This window comes from Siniperca chuatsi, linkage group LG20 (assembly GCF_020085105.1).
Source record: "Siniperca chuatsi isolate FFG_IHB_CAS linkage group LG20, ASM2008510v1, whole genome shotgun sequence".
Taxonomy (NCBI): Eukaryota; Metazoa; Chordata; class Actinopteri; order Centrarchiformes; family Sinipercidae; genus Siniperca; species Siniperca chuatsi.
The window spans coordinates 20,550,165-20,571,379 of record NC_058061.1 but is presented as its reverse complement, the minus strand read 5'-3'; the positions used below and the strand labels follow the sequence as shown (position 1 = coordinate 20,571,379).

General features: G+C 39.7%; 1 protein-coding gene across 8 annotated transcripts in view; it reads left to right on the top strand.

Annotated features, from left to right (window-relative positions):
- abcc3 (ATP-binding cassette, sub-family C (CFTR/MRP), member 3) overlaps positions 1–21,215 on the top strand; it is a 60,234-nt gene that overhangs the window by 11,991 nt on the left and 27,028 nt on the right. For 7 of the 8 annotated variants that reach the window (XR_006375941.1, XR_006375940.1, XM_044178391.1 and 4 more), the window contains exons 2-8: positions 7,426–7,602; positions 8,722–8,847; positions 10,808–10,945; positions 13,994–14,119; positions 14,405–14,466; positions 15,606–15,737; positions 19,877–20,122. Coding sequence is in view for 5 of the 8 variants with exons in the window: in XM_044178391.1 (XP_044034326.1) it covers positions 7,426–7,602; positions 8,722–8,847; positions 10,808–10,945; positions 13,994–14,119; positions 14,405–14,466; positions 15,606–15,737; positions 19,877–20,122 (1,007 nt within the window). In the remaining 3 variants the exon portion in view is untranslated. Of the gene's footprint in view, positions 1–7,425; positions 7,603–8,721; positions 8,848–10,807; positions 10,946–13,993; positions 14,120–14,404; positions 14,467–15,605; positions 15,738–16,068; positions 16,157–19,876; positions 20,123–21,215 lie in introns of those variants that run through there. The other variant, XM_044178395.1, reaches the window with a different exon arrangement.

Genomic DNA, 21,215 nt, shown 5'->3' with positions numbered 1-21,215 from the left:
CCGTACAAAAACCGCAGTAAACACGACAACCAGGATAGCTGTTTCTCTGTTTCCGGTCTTTATGGAAGCTGCTAAGCTAACTGACTGCTTGTGTTTTGCTTAACTTTACCGTACAGACATGAGAGGGCTGTCAATCTTCTCATCCAACTCTCGACAAGAAAGCAAATAAGTGTATTTCCCCAAATTTCCAACTATTCCTTTAAGGTCCTGTTTTGGAGCAGGGGCTAACTGTGATGATTTTTGCAAGTGTTGTTATGTTTAGCTCTGTGTAACACAAGAGTGTCTGTGTTTGGTTTGTTCCTCTTCTAACAGATTTCAGGCTCACTGTTTTCTGGTCTTATCAAAGCCGTGATATGGTACTGGTAATGCAAACTGAGCACTTCCTGCTGGTGCTTCACATTAAAAGCTTTCCCTCATTAAACCTCAAGAATGCTTTTACTGTGACGCAGAAGTACAGGAAATGTAGCAGTATTTTGTCACTCATTTTTAAATTAGATTAGATCTAAGACTTAGACACTTAACAGCTGTCTTGGGTGGATTGGATAGCTATCCAATATCGAACAGAACTAGGTTGATACCTAGTAAATGGCTGGACCGTGCATGGTCAGTGTGCTAAATTGTGGACAAATTGTCATACAGAATTGAGGGCTGTCTGCGCCTCGCTGTAAAAGCCTCCTGAAGGCGGAACTAAGGACTGTTCGTGCCTTTTCATTTTTAAAGAGCAACGGCCAATGGGGAAAGTGCAACACTTGACCGACCAACGGTGTAACTTCATCACTCACTCAGTAAGTCAGGGACAGACTTTCACGTTTATAGGTCTGGCCCCGCTTTGTTGCCGTCCAGTCAAAAGGCTAAGTGTAAATGCATCTAAGAAGCATTCAAGATGGATTGAAATCCGATTGCTCAAACCACCTCCAGAGGTGGCCAGATGTTGAAATGGTTTAAATGCATCCGTCTCTGCAAGATGCATACGTAATTTTGCACTATTCCGAAGTTATTCTTCTTCTGCTGTATTTGGCAGTTACCAAACAGCTTCAGGTGCATTAACACCTCTTCCTGGACTGGAGGGCCGATCCTGATTTGCATGTAGCCTGGGAAAACCAAGACAGAAAGTATGCAATTTAGGCGCAGGTTTTTTATAAGGAAGAAGAATGCGTGGAATAACATCTCGGGTTCTGCTGCCTCGATTTTGATCAAAAGTTTGATTTAAAAACTGTCCATCATGAGTCCGACAGTGTTATAGGAGAACACTGCTAGTACTCTTTTAATGCATCTTTAAGTGCTATTCATATTTTACATTGTTTAATTTTTAATTTGAATATTTTCTGACTGTCTCAGTATAGAATCAGTTGATGGTTCCTGACTGAGTCCTGTACAAATCAGTTACGTATGAATCAGAGTTATGTACAGATGTTCAAAATAAGTTCTGTCAATGTGATTTACCAAATTGCTTTTGACCTGGCGCCAGCTTGCTGCCAATAGCTTTACCACTAATGTTGTCTCAGACAATTATTCTCTATAATGCCCACTTATAGCATAGGTCTATATCATTCTGTGACATGACATCCATAGAAAAGGTTCACTGTTGATGTTTTGGATTACATTCAGGAAATCTCTGCTGGCAATGTGACAAGTTGATGTTGTGGAGCTCATGTGTTTAACATCTGGAATATGAGACCCATTTGAGTACAAAGTGAAGTTCCTAAAGCTCAGAAGGCGGAGAAACTTGCATGCGTGCCTTTTGTCTTTCGTGACCGTGACTACACGCAACATAAAGTCACTGAAAAGGAAAGAGCAGGAAGCAGGAGCAGAGAATGAAAGAAGTCTGACCGTAAGTCATCTATAAGCTCAGGCCACATAAGTTTAGACTTAAGTACGTGTTATACCATCTATAAACAATTACAACCAAATATTATGCAAGCTGACAAATCAAACATAACTAGCAAGAACATAATATTAATGTAAAGTTTTGTTAAACAGTCATGTGATGGGATGGGTTTGTACTGGCATGTGTACTGTGTAGGTGTGTTTTATTTATTGTGGGGGTAGCTTAGCTGTCTGTGTGGTTTTACAGTTTGTTTCATTGGAAAAACCATCGTTTGAAATCCCCATCTCCATACTATCTCAGTTTTGTACTTCAGGAAAGGTGGATTGCTTAAAGAGAAGTGAAACTGGTTAAAAGTGCTTATATTCAGGATTAAATTAGTCACAATATCAAGATTTTGTATGGCATGTCTGAGTCAGTAGAGAGACAGAGAGCAAAGAGACAGGAAGGATGGAAGGAAGAGGGAGATGACAGGCAACAAAGGTCCCTGCTGATCTCAAACCCAGGGATGTAGACTGGGAACAGGAAATATGTGTTAGTCAGTATTACTGTGTGTGGACGGTGTTTATATTTCCTACATTGGAGTCTCTTTCATGAACGAGAAACACGTTCATGCAGTACCACTGTTTAAGGGTGACTAAGATGATTCAAATGTTGCTTTGTAATGTTGCAGCTCATAGCAGCACTAAACTACACACTTGGATGGAGTCTTAAGTGGACACACAATTACTGTCATGATTATTTCACATCAGAGATTTCTGTTTGTGTTTGTGCTCCTCTCAGTGGTTTGAAGAGGGCGGGGTTCATGCAGAAAAAGCTGATGTCACCTACTTCCATGCACCAATCAGATTTTAGCAACATTTGAATCAAAGTGTGATGACAGTTGTGGGGTAGTTGCTAGGCCACTGTCAGTCAAATGTGACCACAACAACCCCACATAGTCCTGATGAAGCAGATCAATTCAGTTCTTGAGTGTTGATCCCTTAATATATAACACCTCACAATGTTTTTGTCTTAAAGGAGCACTCCACCGATTTTACACTTAACTGACTTAACTTGTCACAAGGAGTACTACTCAACCAGTGAAAACAGTTGTATAATGTCTTCTGTGGCTCAGGACGAGCTTTCCAGCTTTCCAAGTTTGAAAAAATAACCGTGATGATGTCATCAGGGTTATCATGGATTGTGTTTGAGACTTCAGCTTTTTAAACTGGCAGTGTGGGGTTTGAAAGAGTCCAGAGCTCAAAGGAGCTCCAAAAACACTGGACAGGATATCTCGGCCTCTGCTGCTTAGATTTTGACCATTCGTTTTTTCATCGGCCTCTTATGAAAGTGCAATACTAACTTTAACATTGGTTGTTGCTTATTTAGTCGTGAATATTTAATATTATAGGGAAGTACTTTTAAACCAATTTTCCAGGGGGCCTTAATGTTTAAGTAAATATATAGATTGCTTGATATGAAACTGACAGCAATTGCTGATTGCATGTTACCTGATTAAATCTGAGTCCAACTTCTATTAACTTTGATCCTGTTCATGTTCATCAAGCAATGGTTATTTTCACAAACTGATTATTCACTTTATGTTTATGAAGCCAAGTGTTAGCATTAGATCCTTATGGCTCTGAAACCATCCTGTGATAATAACTAGGTGCTATGCAACAATCCTGCCAAGTGAGTACACACAAGGGAGGGAAATACCAGACCTGTCAGTTAGCACTGTCTGCTTTGTCTTACAGTTGATTTGGATCAGACTTCCTGTTCTTTTATTGTAAGGTCTCCACCCAGCTCAGTAAAGTAATCTGGCTGTCCAAGTCTCTGCTAGCTGGCTGTTATCGCAAAGCACCTCGCCCTTTTTATCTCACCTTTTGCTGAAGTTTTCAGGTGTCGTGATAACTGCCTTGAAAATCTGTGAAATGGAATAAAGGCCAGGCATTCTGCATTTAGTAAGAGCTGCAGTGTGTTAAGAGCAGCTTTCCCCTTCCTTTTCATGATAATCACCAGTAGAGGTCTGTCTTGTTTTGACAGGATGGTAATTTCTGCTGCCTTTATACAACTGCTAGTTGTCAATTAATAGCTTGCCTTATATATGCTTTTCACGGTCAGCTCTGGACTATTAAGGCTTATCAAATGTGTTGTGTTTGAGTTTCATATATTTTTTTATCAACTTGCATGTGAATTAATATTGACAGTTGACATTTTCAAGGCTCCATAAGCTCTTAGGTGCAGTTACAAAATCTTCCGTTTCAGATTGTATCGGTAAGCTTAAACATATTTAGACTACAGCTTTGATAAGCAGCAATGTAGAAAACAGCCCCTGTATCAGATGAAAGATTTTAAAAAGGGAGTGAGTTTCTGCAAAGACAAATCATAGCCTTATTTTCTTCTTTTCTTCACTTTCAGAAGAACACAAAAGTGTTAATATCCCCAGACAATTGTCTTATAAGCTCCCATGAAAGCTCCACTTGAAAGGTGAGCCACCATAGCAGAAACTAATTAAACCACTTCTTATGTACATTAAGTGCCTTTGCCACCAAGATAAGAAATAATGTACGTGTGTGAGCAAAGAAAAACTCCTTGTCTGGTATTGGTCAGTCATTAAAGATGTTATCTGCTCACTGCCTTTTCCCCAGTGTGCAGTGGAGATATGTGAATGCTTTTAAATTTGACATTTACCTTTCTTCTGGATCCATGCTGAGTGAGATAGGGATTGGCGTTACATGCAGCATAAACACACATAATGTGTTGGCATGAGGGAAGGAGAAATGGAGGACATATAAATTGTTGTGCTGTGCACACATTTGCAATGCAAAAACTGCAGAAGTCATTACTTCTAACAAATATACAGCGGGGGCAAAAGCCAGTAATAACACTGGAGCATGAGTATGTACTGCTTGGCTCCAGCGTTGTGTCTCAGTTTAAACTGAATGGATATGTTTGGAAGTAAATACATTTTTCTTTGTGTTATTGCTCTGATGGCTTTGCCTGGGGTGCCATGGGCGTCCCTTTAAAGGAATAGTTTGACATTTTGGGAAATACGCTTCTTCGCTTTTGTGTTAGAAGATTGATACCACTTTTTGTTAGTTTGGCATTTATGCCTATAAAACAATTAATCACTAATTAATTAATTGTCTACCAGCACCACTAAAACTCACTAATTAAACTGTTATATCTTGTCTTTGTGTAAAAACGACAACTTGGGGTTTTACATGGGGTTATGTGAGGGATTCTTGGCGGACACATTGACTTCCAGGATTGGGTTGCACCAGCTATTCCTAAATCATCACTAAGATTGTGTGTTATGTGCTTCCTAAATTTTTAGTAACTACTAGCTAGTTTTATTCTAGTGATTTACTAAATTGTGTAGCGCCATTTTGTCTTAAGGACTGTCTTATCCTGTAAAGACTAAGAAACATCTGTAGCACTGTCCAGTCAAAAGCAATCAACTATGCAGCTGTAACTTTCAAAAATAATTCAGTGCCTTTAGTGTTTTATTTATATATGCATAGCCTACATGGGGAAATATGTGTTTCAGAATAAGTAGTATTCATACAGTGTAGAATAAGTGGGAAATATCTGATTTTGCTAACCTAGCTGATGTTATTCGGTCATTTAGTCAAAGTCTGAACTGAAGGAACAGCTGGTGCAGCTAGAGTCTTGTTATTGTGAGGTTGCCAGGCAGACACCAGGAAGTCACTGCACCCGGCCAAAAGATAACCCCTCACATAACCTCCCCGTAAAACCACAAATTGTTGTCTTCTCATCTAACTCTTTCTCAAGAAAGTAAATAAGTGCATTTCCCAAAACGGCAAGCAATTTTTGAAGTAAAAACTAAAAAGTTCCACTATTAAATTAATAAAAGCACTTGATTATTTGCTCCTTGTGATTTCAGTCAGACATGCCATTTGCACAATGGATGTCTCTCTTCTTTATCACTTTGGTTAGCAGTAGCATCAGATTAAGTGATGTGCAATATAGTCACTATCAGCCTTTTTCTCTTTATACTTCTACTTTATACTTCTACTTTAAATGGCAAGGGTTCACTTGGAAACATAGACACTTGCTAAAATGGAAAAAGCCAATTGAATGACAATGTGTTTAGGGTTGAATTTTCTGTTGAGGCATTATAAGAGCTAGAATGCATCCATTTTTGTGGTAAAGAATGAAAACATGTTCTGGGTGTATGACAGACACGGGGAAAATATCGACAAATTCAAAGATCACAAATTTGGGTTAAAAAAATAATAAAGTCAGAAGCTTTTTGCCCGTGGTCTGTTAAATATTTGCTGTCAAGAAGAGCAATCACCAGCTGAACTCCCTGCCTGTGTGTTTAGGGGTCATGAGCCAAAAAGTTTAGAAGTTCTGAGGCAGAGAAGGATATTTTACAGCTGCCCTCCACCCTGCGCTACACACACCATTACCCATCACCTCCTTACCACCACAACACTTTCACACACAGTTAGCCTTACACACATGCTTCAGCAGATGGGTGTGGTGATGTATGGAGAGTGGCTGGAGGCTGGCAGCTGTGTTTATCTTGGTTCCATCTGTGGGTGGGCCTTCAAACGTGTTTGTCCAGGGGAGCACGATAGCCCTGTGTCAGGGCAGCATCTCACTATGATTCATGTTTACTTTACGTTTCGTCTCCGGATGTCCTCTGGCCCGCTCAGTTATTGTTCTTCAGTAGCAGATTAAATAAATCACACTGTTTTCATACAATGCCGTGGAAAAGTTTTAACATTAACACATTATCATACTTGGAGCTTACAGATGTGTCTTAACCTTTAATGGTCTCTGACCATGTTTTCAGGTCCCTGCATGCTTTTGGGTGTGGAAGCAACAGAAATGGCCTGAATTGATTCAAGTACATAAGTTAGGGCATACAAAAGTATTGATTCTGCACTGTTTTCTCCCCCTTCAATGTGTTTTCATCTGGTTTATTTAGGAAGAAGTGTCATAGTTGTGGAGCTCTGTATGTACTTCAGTCTGTCACAAGTACTCTTGGAAGGAGGAAGTAGTACTCAAGGAAGTACTATTCCTGTGCCTCCATGCACTAAAGAGTGAAATGGAATTTTACGTTTTCTGTATGTACGTATGGCATTTCGTCCAAACAGGGCTACTGCTGCAATCTTTGAATCTGACTTTAGTTTAAAAGACCGCACTTACATTCCTGGTGAATAAATATTTTTTGGTTAGAGGGATATTGTCAGGCTGCTGTGACCTTTAAGTTGCTTCTTAGAGGTTGCTTGTAAAGCTGGTAATCTTGGAAATTAAAGTTATTATGTTCCTGCATTTAGGGTATCAGCCAAGTTTCTAAAATGTGAAGAACTGGATTTCACATCATGTTTCCGCCCCCTGACCATGAAGACGGGAAAATGTTCTCAAAGTGTTTACATATTTCAGTTCAAGGAAAACATCTGACCCGATGGAGTTGTGGTGGTGTGTGGTGTGTTTGTGTGGTGTGTTTGTGTGGGTGTGTGTCAGAGTCTTGATTTCTGCTGGTCAGTGGGAATGTTCAGATAGCACCGTTTGGGGTTGTTTGATACCAGATACAGGTCTGTAAGCTAAAGTGCTGTTCCCTATGTTGTGTGTCTCTGCAGGTAGCCAATCAGACGCTCCACACAGATCGGCCCGACCTCCCAGAGTGTTTCCAGCTCTCTGTCCTGTCATGGCTGCCGTGCATCTACCTTTGGGCTGCCTGCCCCATCTACCTCTTCTATCTCAAGAGGAACAACAGAGGCTACATCATGATGTCCATTATGAACAGATTCAAAACGGTGAGAGGCGACTTCATTGTTGTATATTTGATCACAGTGTACTCCAAAGCAAGGAAATTACAATGATGCTGCAGCTATACATAATTTACAATTCAGAAAAAAGATAAAACATTGCTAGGAAGCATGCCGTAAACTTAATTTCTGTGGAGCACGTTATAGCCCCAGAACCAGTTTCCAACGAGGATATTTCATGAAATTGAAACATCCCAAGGTCTTCTAATCTTCATGACTAGACAGTCTGAACCTTCTCTCACGTCAAAGACCCTTTTGAGTTATTCAACAGATGACTTAACAGTAATTCAGCAATTTTACATATACATTTGAGTCAATTTCTACCACACCTACATAGTGTTGGCTAAATACCATCTGAGACATCTGTCCCCTTTAACATTTATGAGGACCCATCATGCTATTAAGTTTGTTTTTCACTCGGAAAGTGGAAGCAAACAAGCGGAAGTTAGTTAACCTAGTTTGCTAATGTTAGTACGATGGATGTATTTAGGAGAAGCGGATACCAAATTCAAAATGGCGTCTCATTCATTCCTGTAAAAGTTGCCGAAAAGTCTCAGCGGGCTTCCTCCCGCTTCTATGTTTCCACTTCATGCGCACCAGAGTCCTTTTCCAGCCAATCCGATTGAGAGCATGCATGTTTGAGACTTCAGCTGGCCGATCCGGCTCCCCGCACACATGAATGAACACATAAAATATTTTAATCACACAGCTCTTTTAGACTTTCCGAACGTTATTGGACCAAATTGATCAAATTCTGGTAATACAAAGTCATTTTGGAGGGTTTGTGACATTCAGAAAAATGTATCCACCTTTTCACAGCAGCTCCTTTTCGAATGACTGTGTGTGGGGAAAAACGTTCTTTGGGCCAATGTGCATCAAATGATGCTGTCGGAAGCTGCAGTACCGAGTGTGGCCACTGCGTCCAAAGCACCTCACAGCCCAGCGTTGATCCTGATCGGTTAGCAGTTGATTAATGTAGAGAGTGCTCAAATCACAGATGAAGCAGCAGCCAACGTCAGTCCCCCCTTTTACTTCCCTCTGTTTTTACAGTATTTAATGTCTGATTTTTTTTCACCTTTTCTCCTTTCTCTCTGTGTCTGCTCTCAGGTGTTTGGCTTGTTGTTATGGATTGTGTGTTGGACAGATCTCTTCTACACATTCCATGAGCTGCGCCAGGGAAACAGCCAGCCGCCCATCTACTTTGTCACCCCGCTGGTTCTCGGCATGACCATGGTGAGGATATTTCCATCCGAAACCAGTTTCAACTCCTAAGAAGAAGTTTTTTTAAGAGGATGTGTGGTTCTGTTTTTTAAGCTACTGCTCTCAGTACCCCTTTCTGTCCTCTGTCAGTTGTCTGTTGTTCAAAAATCTTGTTTATGGTTATCATGTTCAACATTTCATACCTTTAAAAATCATTTTTGAATAAGTCATGGCTTGGAAGCAACATTGGTACAGTATGCAGATTTTACTGTGGAAGTATACAAACATGTTTTTTTTACATATACAAATGCAGGATGATGCAGAGCACAGTGAAGAGATGGTATCGGAGGACACAGTCTGATAACAGACATTAACATCCTACAAGTCACACCATCAGTTATTGCTAACTATTTCAGATTTAGTTAAAGTAAATCTTATCTGATCGTCACAGTAGCTAACTCGTTTAATTTATTCATTCTTGGCTTTTCCAGGCATTCATAGCAGGTACAACATGTTTTTACCCATCCTGTTGTTACTATTGGCATATAATTACTGTCTGGAGAAAATGTTTGGAGGTGGAATTAATGTTATTGCATTCTTAGGGCACTGTTACACTGGCTATTTAGTCTAAGTCAAACAGTTGATAATGTTTTTTCTTAACCAAAACCACCACAAGATGGCCTGAGATCCAATTCCTCTGAATTCGTAGCTAGCAGGTTTAGAGAAGTGGACAGGGCTGTGAGTAGTGATGATTCATCATTTGCAAGGAGTTCTTGAAATGTTCTGAAAATGCCAAATGAAGTTATTAAAGTAATTTTAGCTTACTGGTGTGGCCCTAGGGTGGTCTGTCGGTTGTTCCACCAATTTGGTGCAGACTGAAATATCTCGTCAAATATTGGATAGATTGCCTTAAAAGTTTGTACAGATATTCATGGTGCCCAAACGATGAATCCTATTGACTTTGGTGATCCCATTACATTTTATCTAACACCATCAGCATTTTTGATTCAGAGTGAAATGTCTCGACAACTATAGTATAGATTGCCTTGAAATTTAGCACAGACATTCATGCTTCCTACAGGATGAATTGTAATAACTTTGGTGATCCTCTAGCTTTCCATGTAGTGGCATCATCAGGCCAAAAGTTTAATTTGTCCAATATGTTTGTTAACATACCGCATACTAATTCTACAGCATGACCTACCTACTAATCATCATAGTTTACTGTTTTAGCAATTAGTATACAAAAAAATCAACATACTTTATACCATTTTATACTAACAGGAAATTATACATCATGAGCAACATTGGATGTCAATTAAACTGCGACTTTGGAATGTCACTAAACTTTACAAAGAGATCTTCCATGATCTTTCTGGAGCTGTCTCACCACCACCCACAATTTATTTATTTATTTTTTCCAGCTGTGAGCATCTCCTCCATTTCCTTTGTACATTGCATCATGGAAGAAAAGTGTCCATTGATAGCACATTCAAAAGTTGAGCGTATTTAGTATGCATTCTGTCTGGTCTGAGTATACTTCATTTTGTTACTTTTCCAGTGTGAACACACTACATACTCAAAACCTGCTTAGAATTAGTATGTAGTATGGTTTTAGGACACACTGTTTGTCTTCTTTAACAATAGACTGTTACCACTTCCTGTCAGAGACATGCCAGTGTTTTTAGTGACCCTATGCACTAGCAACATAGCAACAAGAAGGCTGAAAGCATTCAGATAGAGCAGTATACTTAAGGAGAGCTTGTATATAATTCTCCCGAGGGCTATGTCGGGTTACAGAAAAGCCAGAAAACTCCTGGTGCTGCCCGTCTAACCCAGTGTTTGATGGAGGAACAGTCTGCATGAAAGACTGACCCAGTCAGACTGTGGTTTATCTTACATGCCCTGAGTAATCTAACTCAGTCTCTACCTCTGCCCCCCCATTCCTTTTTCCTCCCTCCGTGTAATATCCCCCTCCCTCCTCCTCTCTCAGCTGTTGGCCACGTTTCTGATCCAGTTTGAGAGGTTACGTGGGGTTCAGTCCTCCGGGGTCCTCTTCATCTTCTGGTTCCTGTCTGTGCTGTGTGCCATCGTGCCTTTCCGCTCCAAGATCCTGCAGACCTCCAGCCAGGTTAGTACACGCAGTCGCCTTCAAATGCCTTGTACATGTCTGTCATCATCTTCTCTGCCTGGTGCCCTTTCATCCCCCCACCATCTCCCAGGGATTCTTATCCCCAATTTTCTTGTCTCCTTACCTACTTGTAGACAGTGTAGTCCCTCATTCGTCCAGAAATGTTCCATCGTAGAAAAGGTTTCAATCGTAGTCATCTGGACACTGTTTTCAGAATCAAGACGTTGGCTTCCGAGTTAACTCGGGATTGCAGAGTGCCGTACATTTGCATCTAAAAGCTACAAACCACACATTTGAAGACAGTGAGGTGAAGATTCTAAGTAGAGAGAAGAGTTGGTTTGAAAGAGGAGTCAAAGAAGCCATTTTTGTGAAAAAAGAAAACCCCTCTTTGAACAGAAATGGTGGTCTGAGATTCAACCTGCCAACGATCTACCAGAGTGTATTATCACCATGGTCAAGCCAATCATATGCTAATCAGGTACTTAACAGTGATGAGGGAGGTGCAGCCAGAAAACAATAAGCCTGATTACCGATTACTGGGCCATCATGAAACAAAAGAAGGTCAGTTTCAGGTGAAATGCGGCAGGGTAAACAGCAGAAACTCAGGAAGACTCCTCCCTGAGGGCAGGGCTTAAGCAACACAGAGTAGCTTACATTTCTGAGTTCTCAGACCATTTTTCACAATTGAGAATGACTTCCGGATGGGAGCCGAAACGTCTTGATTCTGAAAACAGTGTCCAGATGACTACGACTGAAACCTTTTCTACGATCTTACCTACTTGTACTTCATGTTGTCTTTGCTCTTGTTTTTCTTTCCCATTTTCTTTACTCTGCCTTTTATCTTCCTCACTGCTCTTGACGTTTAAGAACACTTCATTAGTCAACTCTGCCTTCCCCCCTCTGGTTGTCTCATGAGTTGGTTTGGAGCTTACAGTGAGTGGATGTTTTGAAGGGGTCAGCCCAGGGCACCACTAAGCGGAGAGGGAATAGTAGGCCTGTTGTTCCTAGCATACTTACTCACCTCTAGTTCTGCACAGCTCACCAACAGAGCTGCAAGTGACCACTTTTACATACCAGTAGTCATGTGATCCATTGTTAGCATAAAATGTTGATTATAGCAGCTTTAAGGTAACCTTCTTTTTGCTTGAAAACAACACTTTTCAGCCTTTGTAGTGGAAATGTTTAATAGGTCACTAATCACTTTGCTCCCAAAAGAAAATGAGGACTTATTTAGGAGCCTTGTAATTCCAGTAGATTAGAGCTCTACAGTCCTGGAAAGCCAGAATTCTCAGCACCTAGCCAAGCTGTATCAATCCCCATAGATGCTTCTGCTCTTATCAGCTATGACACAATATGTAATTTATAAACTCATTTTTGTATATAACACAAACTAATGATAAAATAACATAAAATATAGCGTTACTAATAACTAGTACACATTATTAATTATCATTTCATTGTTTGTTAACAGTGAAATATCTATTAACTAAAGTTTAGTTAAATATCAATTTACCATTTATTAGTGATGGTTATTATAAAGTCTTACCAAAAGCTCTAAACCCACTGTACACTACCATACCAGCATCAAATGGCAGACAAAGTTAGCAACTAGCTGGTGAACACAGTGGAGGGAGCATTCAGCAGCTAAATATCCAGATGTTTTTCTTAGGAGCTGGTCAAGACCAATGAAGAGCTAAAAAAGAGATTGAATATTGGACTCACGTACATTCATCAGGTTGCCAGAAACATGACTCCAAACAAATGCTAATGTTGCTCCATGTCTGCTGGATGTTTGCTAAAACAGTTACCATAACAACTTTATAAGGTGATTATATGTCAATGTTGTGGAAGGTATTGACAATTTTTCCTCAAAGCTTTTAGCTCTTTTCATTTACGCCAAAAATACCTCAAACTAAAAAATATCTTCAGGATAGCTGAGGATTCATATTTTAGTCTTACTGATTACTTTTTGTGGCTGCTTTCGTTTTAAAACTAAGACCGACCCCAGACAGTCATGCAGCAGGTAGACAGACGTGCAGGCAGGGCCTCAGGCAGCCATGTGTTGAGGTCAGCCCAGGCTACTGCAGACCTGTGCTGCTATAATCACGTTGATCCAGAATATTAGTCCATGCGCAAATATGATTTAGAAAAAGTAAAGTGATATTGCACTGTTGATGGTGATACCTCTATTCATAACTGCGCTCAGCTGATTTAGATGTTTGTGTGTGCTGTAGGGAGGAAGAAAAGTGAGTGACTTCCGTTTGTGTGTGTGTTGAGAGTGTTGTTGTGAGAACTGAAATGAATGGTTGGAAGTTGATCTTTAGTAGATTTGCATGCATGGAAACATCTCGATTATTGTGAATGCACAGAATAAGGTAATATAGTTCGATTAAGGTGTTTACACAGTAACCTCATTTCCCCAATAGACCTGAATTGACAGAGCAACGTAGCTTAAGCAACAAGTTGGTACAGTAAAATGTGGTACAGAAATTCATGTTCGCCACAAGATGATCTCCAAAGTAGATCCTCTGACTTTTCATCTAGCGCTATCATTAGGCCAAAATTTTCTGTCCAATACTTTGGTTCATGACCAAATACCTGCAAAACGAATGACATTCCCATCAGCCTCAGTTCTACTTTGTGTTTATAAACACAGTTTGTGGCTATTTGCAACTTTTAGCATGCTATCGTGCTAAATTAATACGGTGACCATAGTTAACATCACCTGCTAAACATCAGCATTAACATTGTCATTGTGAGCATGTTAGCATGCTGATGTTAGCATTTAGTACAGCTGTGTACAGCCTCACAGGGCTGCTAGCATGGCTGTACACTCTTAGTCTTGTTTCACTAACCGTGCTGCTATTTATTCATGCCACCATGTCTTTTTTAGCCATGCTAGCGGCATCGCTCTAGGGGCGGTAATGCCAGTCTGTCGGCCAGTCCACCACTTTTATATAAACACACCGCTTGACAGGATACTTGCAGCCGTATGTCTTAGCTCACCTCGGTGTGTGTGTTTATGTGTGTCCATGTTTTAAATTTCAGGGCGAAGTGACCGACAAGCTGCGATTCACCACATTCTACTTCTACTTCAGCCTGGTGGTCTGTGAGCTGATCCTCTGCTGCTTCAATGAGAAACCTCCTCTCTTCTCCAATGTTGTCACAGACCCTGTGAGTCATACACCCTGCTGCTATCCACTCAGAATCCATGAAGCATGTGTGTGTCTGTATGCTACATATGAGAACATCATATTCCTGCTGACATTGTATATTCAGTGTTGTGAAAAGTGTGAGGGTGTGCTCTGGGGCTGGTCTGTGCTCTTTAAAGCAGGTCACACACCCATTCACTTACACCGAGAACACGGTTGTTACTGGCTGCTCACAGAAGTGTGTCCTCCTTATCCTTGTTAAACCTCTCTGGCCTATTTTTCTGCACATTTTTCAATTTCTTCTCAGAATCCCTGCCCTGAATCCACAGCAGGTTTTCTCTCCACCATGACGTTTTGGTGGTTCACAAGGTGAGTTCACACTGCTCTCTGCCCCTGCACCCAGCATCCATAGGCCCACACTTTGATGCTACTTGTAAATATAAAGTAGTTACAGTACATATAGTACACATAACTTCACTTTTCATAATGTTATTTTGTGTCACTTTTTATGACAGTTGGCTGATTCATCATTAATTTGGCATTGATGTTGCCTTAGCTAACCAGAGCCCGCAGTTGTTTAGCCTGCTGGGAGGCTGGGAGCATGTGATTGGCTAATAGGTGAGGGGGCGGTGACTAGTGACAACACCTCTATCTTGGAAATGGATATATGAAATAAAAAATGCCATTATGAAATAAACGGACTATTGAAAAGCGTCATTTTGAAATAAAAAATAAATAAAATAAAAATGAATTCCAATAAAACTTTTTAAATCTGAAAATAAGTGAGGAAATGCATTTTTCATTTTAATAATTTCTTAAACTATTTCACAAGTTATTGGTTCATTTATACATTTTACATAATTTAGTCACATGATTATTAATTTCATAATGTCTTTTTTATTTATTTACTATTGAACACTTTGCGGCTCCCTACAGTATTTGCTAGTATACATCACAGCATTGTAGTTTTCACTGCTGAAGGGGTTATGTAACATTTTTCAACATCAATATACAGAATGATAATTATGTATATTGTATATTATCATAATTATGCCTTGGTAATTACTGTAAACAACTGAGACCATGTTTGAGATGATTGGTAGCTCACACCAGCGGTTCTGTTAATGTCTGTTTTTGTTATTTTTGATTCCTGTAACAAAGAGGATATTGCTCTTTTTCTGATGGAAGTACAGCATCTTCTTTCTGTTTTCTTCTGTAAGCCAATCTCCCCTCCTGCCGGAAAATACATCAAGCCAATTTCCGGTGAAATCCGATGCACTAGTACATGATGATAATTAGCAAATCCAGGAAACTCAATTTTGTCCAGAGAGTGAAACACACAACAAGGGACATAAGAAAACATTCTGACAAAGATTCAAACAGCAGTGAGACAGGTGGAGGCTGACAACCCTTTTGGTAGTGTCTCATTTGTTTACAGAAATGACACTTGTTAGTGTTGAACTGCTTAATATACCAGATAAAATTGAACTGCTGTCTCTCTCTCTCAGCTTGGCCATTAAAGGCTACAAAATGCCCCTGGAGGCCAAAGATCTTTGGACTCTGAACCAGCGCGACAGCTCCAAGGTGACGGTGCCCAAACTCCTCAACGAGTGGGAGAAGGAACAGGCCAAAGCAAAGAGGTGCGTTTGTAAAAGAAGATGGGGGAGGAATGGATGAATGTATCGTTAATTTCTGAAATATACAGTAAATGTTTTCGAGTACATCTCTATGTCACTTATATAAAAGCTTTACTTGGTGTTACAGTGTATGAAAACAGTCACTATGTTTACATACAAAGACATCAGGTTTAAGCAGGAAACTGTAGAACTGCTGTAACCTGGATACTTCAAAATGCACAGCTGGTCGATAATCTGATTTATCCACTACCATATTTTTTAACCAAGGCTGGTTTATTGTAAGTGTATTACTGACATATGATGCTGCAGCTTTAAGAGCTTTTGATTTTGTTTTTCCTGGTTGGAGCATCTGTACTGATGCGGTGCAGTGAGAGACCAGCCTCCCTGTAGTGGGGACACGGTGTTTCCTTCACTGTGCGAAGGTTTGTTGTACTTATTTATTTCAGTTTTAGTTTTAGTCGGACTTTGGATTAAATTATCTTGGATACAGCTAAGGGTATTGATGTTTCCTTTCATCTCTGCGCTCTCCTGTCACAGTGATACTATTGTATCCTACTGAAGATATAAATCTTTAAAAACGGGTTACAATTATGTAGTTTAATTTGGTTTCTGACAAAGGCTCAATAATGTCCTAAAACATTATTGAGCTGTAGTTTTTACCAAACACAGCCGCGTAAGATGCATCGGGCTTTAGATACACACACAATACCATAATCCTTTAAGTGATAGATGGACAAGAAGTCTGGTTTCTCCAACCGAATTCAAGCTGTTAACTACGTTTCTCTACGTTTAGGCATCGAGTTAATGCAGAAAACAGACACTAACCAAGTTACTTGAGTGCATGTAAATCTACTGAATGAGATTTGTTGTCTCAAGCTAATTCTAATTCCCAGAGAGAAATGTTTACTCTGATTTACATACATCTATAATATGCTCTTTTTTTCAAGTCCAAATCTTTAAATCCAAATCTTGTCATGGTCATCTGCCCCACCTTCCACTTCCTTGTCAGAACAAAGAGGGGAGAGGATGCCAGCTTCAAGGACAGGGCTCTTTGTGTGCGTAGTTACAAGCGTGTGTGTGTGTAGACATATGTTCAGCCTTTTTGCACAAGTGAAACCATGTTTTTTGTAACCCTAGCAGCAGGATAGCTTTGTCTAATATATGAAAATGCCACCACTGCTGCTACGTGTAACTAAAAGAACTGTAGGAAACTGATGAAAGCAAAAATAAAGGCAAAAAATAGACTGCAGTACATACTGTAGATAGAACATCCCATCCAGTGTCGGCAGATATCAGAGAGAACATATGAAATGCGTTGCTTTGCTTTCTTTTGTAGCGTTGTTGCTCTGATGTTTTTAATGTCAGAGTCTTGAAAGATTAAATCCATCCCCCACTGCTCTGTATAATGTGTCTGCAATATTGCATTCCACAGTTGAAGTGTGCAGCTACATACTGGAGAAATAAGTTTAGTTGCTTAGTCACTGAGAACAGGACTTCAGCTCCACATTGTGCTACTCCAGTGACAAGGGAATTTCATGCACAAACACTTGACAAGCCTGGTGAACTCTGACCTCTAGGCTGCTTCCTCTCTGTGCTGCAGTTTCATTGTGCTTTCTCACTGAGAACAACTTGTAAAATGATATGGTAAAGCTTGATTAGGCCTTTTCACTTGTGGTCTAGAAACCTGTTTGGTGTTAAGCTGAATCCATCACAGTTGTCTTGTTGAACCGTAGTCGCCAATTAGTTCACGGCTGGAATCCGACTCCTGCGCTTTAAGCTGGTATTAGAATAGATTTTGTGTAGTTTGCAAAACATTCCTTTCACTGAAAACTTGGAGCATTTCTTGCATTATGTCTCAGTGCCTGAGAGCTTTCTGAACAAATGAACAAATGCAACCACAACCACAAGCAGTCAAGTCTTACAGGACGAGGAACACTCGACATCATTTAAAAGTCCAGTGTGCAACATTTAGAAGGAGCTATTGGCAGAAATGGAATATAATATTCATACAGTAGGTATGTTTTCATTAGTGTATAATCACCTGAAAATAAGAATAGTTTATATCTACACAGGGAGCAAGTCCCCTTCCACGGAGGTCGCCATGTTGCACCTCTATGTTTCTACTTGCCCAGAACGGACAAACCAAACACTGACTATAGATAGAGCCTTTCACGTACCGTTGTTCCTCCTACATGCTTGGAAGGGGAAGTGAGGCGAGCAGTTTTCAAATGGTTGCAAACAGCATTTTCACCACTAGATGCCACTAAATCCTACACACTGGACCTTTAATGTCATCAGGGTTTTTTTGCACTGTTTGTATTACTACTTAGTGCTGCAATGATTTATCATAGCTGATAAAGTATGAAATGTTTAATGAAAGTGGTGTAATTTGGAGCTAAAACATTTTGTTGATTAATCAATAATGAAAACAGTTATTAGTTGCAGCTCTAGTGTAATTCATCCACAACCACAATTTAAGACAGATTATTACTTAAGCCCCTTCCTGACAGTGAATTACTGCTTAGCTAGGACACCTCATTAACAGTTCTGAGAGCATCTCATATCGTTGTTACTCAGATGATACTCAGCTACTAAGCATCTTTAAATCAAATCAGTTAAATAGGTTTGTTATTCTACCAGACTGCCTATCTGCTATTAAGAATTAAATGGCCAATAATTTCCGTCATTTAAACCTGCATTAAATGCTTTTTTGGGCATTTGGGGGCAGCAGAAACACGCAATACAACATATGGCTAACATTCTAGCAAATTAAGACAAATGTGTAGTCCCTCATTCGTCCTGGAGTGTTCTATCGTAGAAAAGGTTTCAGTCGTAGTCATCTGGTCCAAAGATGCCCACACAAAAACAGAGCAATGTAGTTTACTCAATTCAATGCAGTGAGGAAAACTGCAAAGAACGGTACATAGGTGAGACTAAACAGCCACTTCACAAAAGACTTTATCAGCACAGACGACACGCTAACTCAGGATTGCAGAGCGCCGTGCATTTGCATCTAAAAGCTACAAACCACACATTTGAAGACAGTGAGGTGAAGATTCTAAGTAGAGAGAAGAGTTGGTTTGAAAGAGGAGTCAAAGAAGCCATTTTTGTGAAAAAAATGAAACAATTAGGTCACTTTCAGGTGAAACCAGGCAGAGTGATTAGCAGATACTCAGGGAGACTCCTTCCTGAGGGCAGGGCTTAAGTAACACAGAGTAGCTTAAATTTCTGAGTTCCATTTTTCACAATTGAGAATGACTTCCGGATGGGAGCCGAAACGTCTTGATTCTGAAAACAGTGTCCAGATGACTATGACTGAAATCTTTTCTATGATTCTAGCAAATTGTTGCCTATTTACACATCCAGCAGATATATGACAAAATTCATTTGAAGTCACGTTTCCGGCCACCTGGTGAATATAAGTCCATTATTCACTTTTTTTTAGCTCAGGTTTGGTCTCTACCAACTCCTGCTAATATTTGGCTCTTTAACTGCTGAAATCTCCATTATGTCCACAAGCTAGTTGCTAACTTTGTCTGCTGTTTTGTGCTGGGCAGGTAGCATACAGTGGGTTTTTTTTTTTAGCTTTTTTGTTGACAACAGCTGCCTGCTGAAAACAGTGCTGAGGAGAGCAGTGAGACTGACTCAAAACAGTAAAGTTGAAAAAGTTAAAACCAAAACAATGAGCTGAAAGAGGCTGAAACGTTTCGTAGAGCTGAGGAGGACTGCAGAGTTGGGTGATAATTATTTGTAGGCTTATCATTACGTGTGACCCCATTCACATACATTTAGGCATTTGATCCATAGTTAATATAAAACTATTGATTATAGCAGCTTTAAATTGTTATAAAATGGGGGTCCTGATTATTGGCGCTAATAGTGTTGTGTCTCAGGTACAGCTGAGCCTCATCCCACTTTCAGCCTGTACTAAATAGTTTTCTAAGAACTTAGTAGTCCTTTTTTTAATCTAGATATGAATTTTTCCAACTTAGAAATATTTCAAAAGTATGGTCTGCTGTCTTACTTAATGACTTACTTATTTACTTATGATGAGAGTTCTCTATCCTCACATAACTGTCATTCTCCCCATCTCTCTGTCTCTGTCCTATCCCAAAAAACCTCCCAAATTTCAAATTCTCCAGTGAACAGAATCTGTCCAGCCAGGCTGTGTACTCCAAGCCCCCGCCGTCAACCACCAACCACGTCGGAGGAGGAGGTGAAAGCAGCCCAGAGGAAGTAGAGGTGCTGCTGTCCAGTCGGAAAGCTGCTGTCCACCAGCCATCTTTCCTACGTGCCCTCGTCAAAGCTTTTGGACCCTACTTTCTGATCGGTTCGGCCTACAAGCTCCTGCAGGATATCATCACCTTCGTCAACCCTCAGCTGCTCAGGTAAAAAGAAAGGTCACGTTTCTATTGTGTGCTTTCTTTGCTAGACCATATTTGCAAGTTTGGAACACCAACAGATTAGCGTTGTTCCAGTGACCACAAATACTACTTTCAGGATGTCTTTTTGCATGTTGTGTTTGTGTTTTGCATGCTGGCTTTTAGTATGGTAGCAGTCTTCATTTAAAATGCGTACTGCCTTTGTTCAGGATGAAAAGTCTATGTAAATTCAGTATGTTTCCTTTATGCTTCCAATGGCTCAGGGTGGAAATGATAGTAGCTGTTATGTAAAAGCCTTATCTCTGTAAGTATCAGTGAGATAAGCTATCAGAGATGGCTGACCACATAGTTTTCCTGTATGTATTTTGTGACGCTCATGTTGTTGAATAAGATTAATTAATTCTGATACCTGCTTTGTAACTTAGCACAAGTCTAATTTGAATTTCAAATGATCTCATATTATAGCTATCTGTTCACAGAACCTATTTTGATATTATACCTATGTAATATTAATAGACTAGTAATGCAGGCCTAAATTCACTCTGTTGTCTGGAATGACATTGTGAAAGCTCTGACTAGTGTAGTTGCTGCTTCGGCTCTACTCAAAAAAATGGAGCTCATGATTTGCTATGCTGCTTTATATTTAAAACAAAGGATTCATTTGAGCCATTTCAAATTCATTTCATGAACACAAAGCTTTACAACCCTGCAATATTACAACTAATACATTGACAATAGGAAGTGCTGAATTGAAACACTTGCTGTTCCGGACAGTACAACAAATTGATATTGAGTTTTTACTTCTTACATGTTTTTTATTTGTATATATAAACCAATATTATTATTATTATATTATTGCTCAGAATTATCTGCCCAGATAAATTCATGAAACTTTCAGTGACATTTCCATTAATGTGCTGATTGATATGTATAGCTTTTGCATCTTAATGACAGCTTTTGCATGACTTACTTTTAATCATTTTTAATACAAACTTTGTAACTACTACATAAGAAAGTTAACTTAATTCATGCATCACTTTTTAAAACAATAGTAATCAGTACACACCAAAAAGTTGCCAAAAGGTGGGTGAGCCTTTCT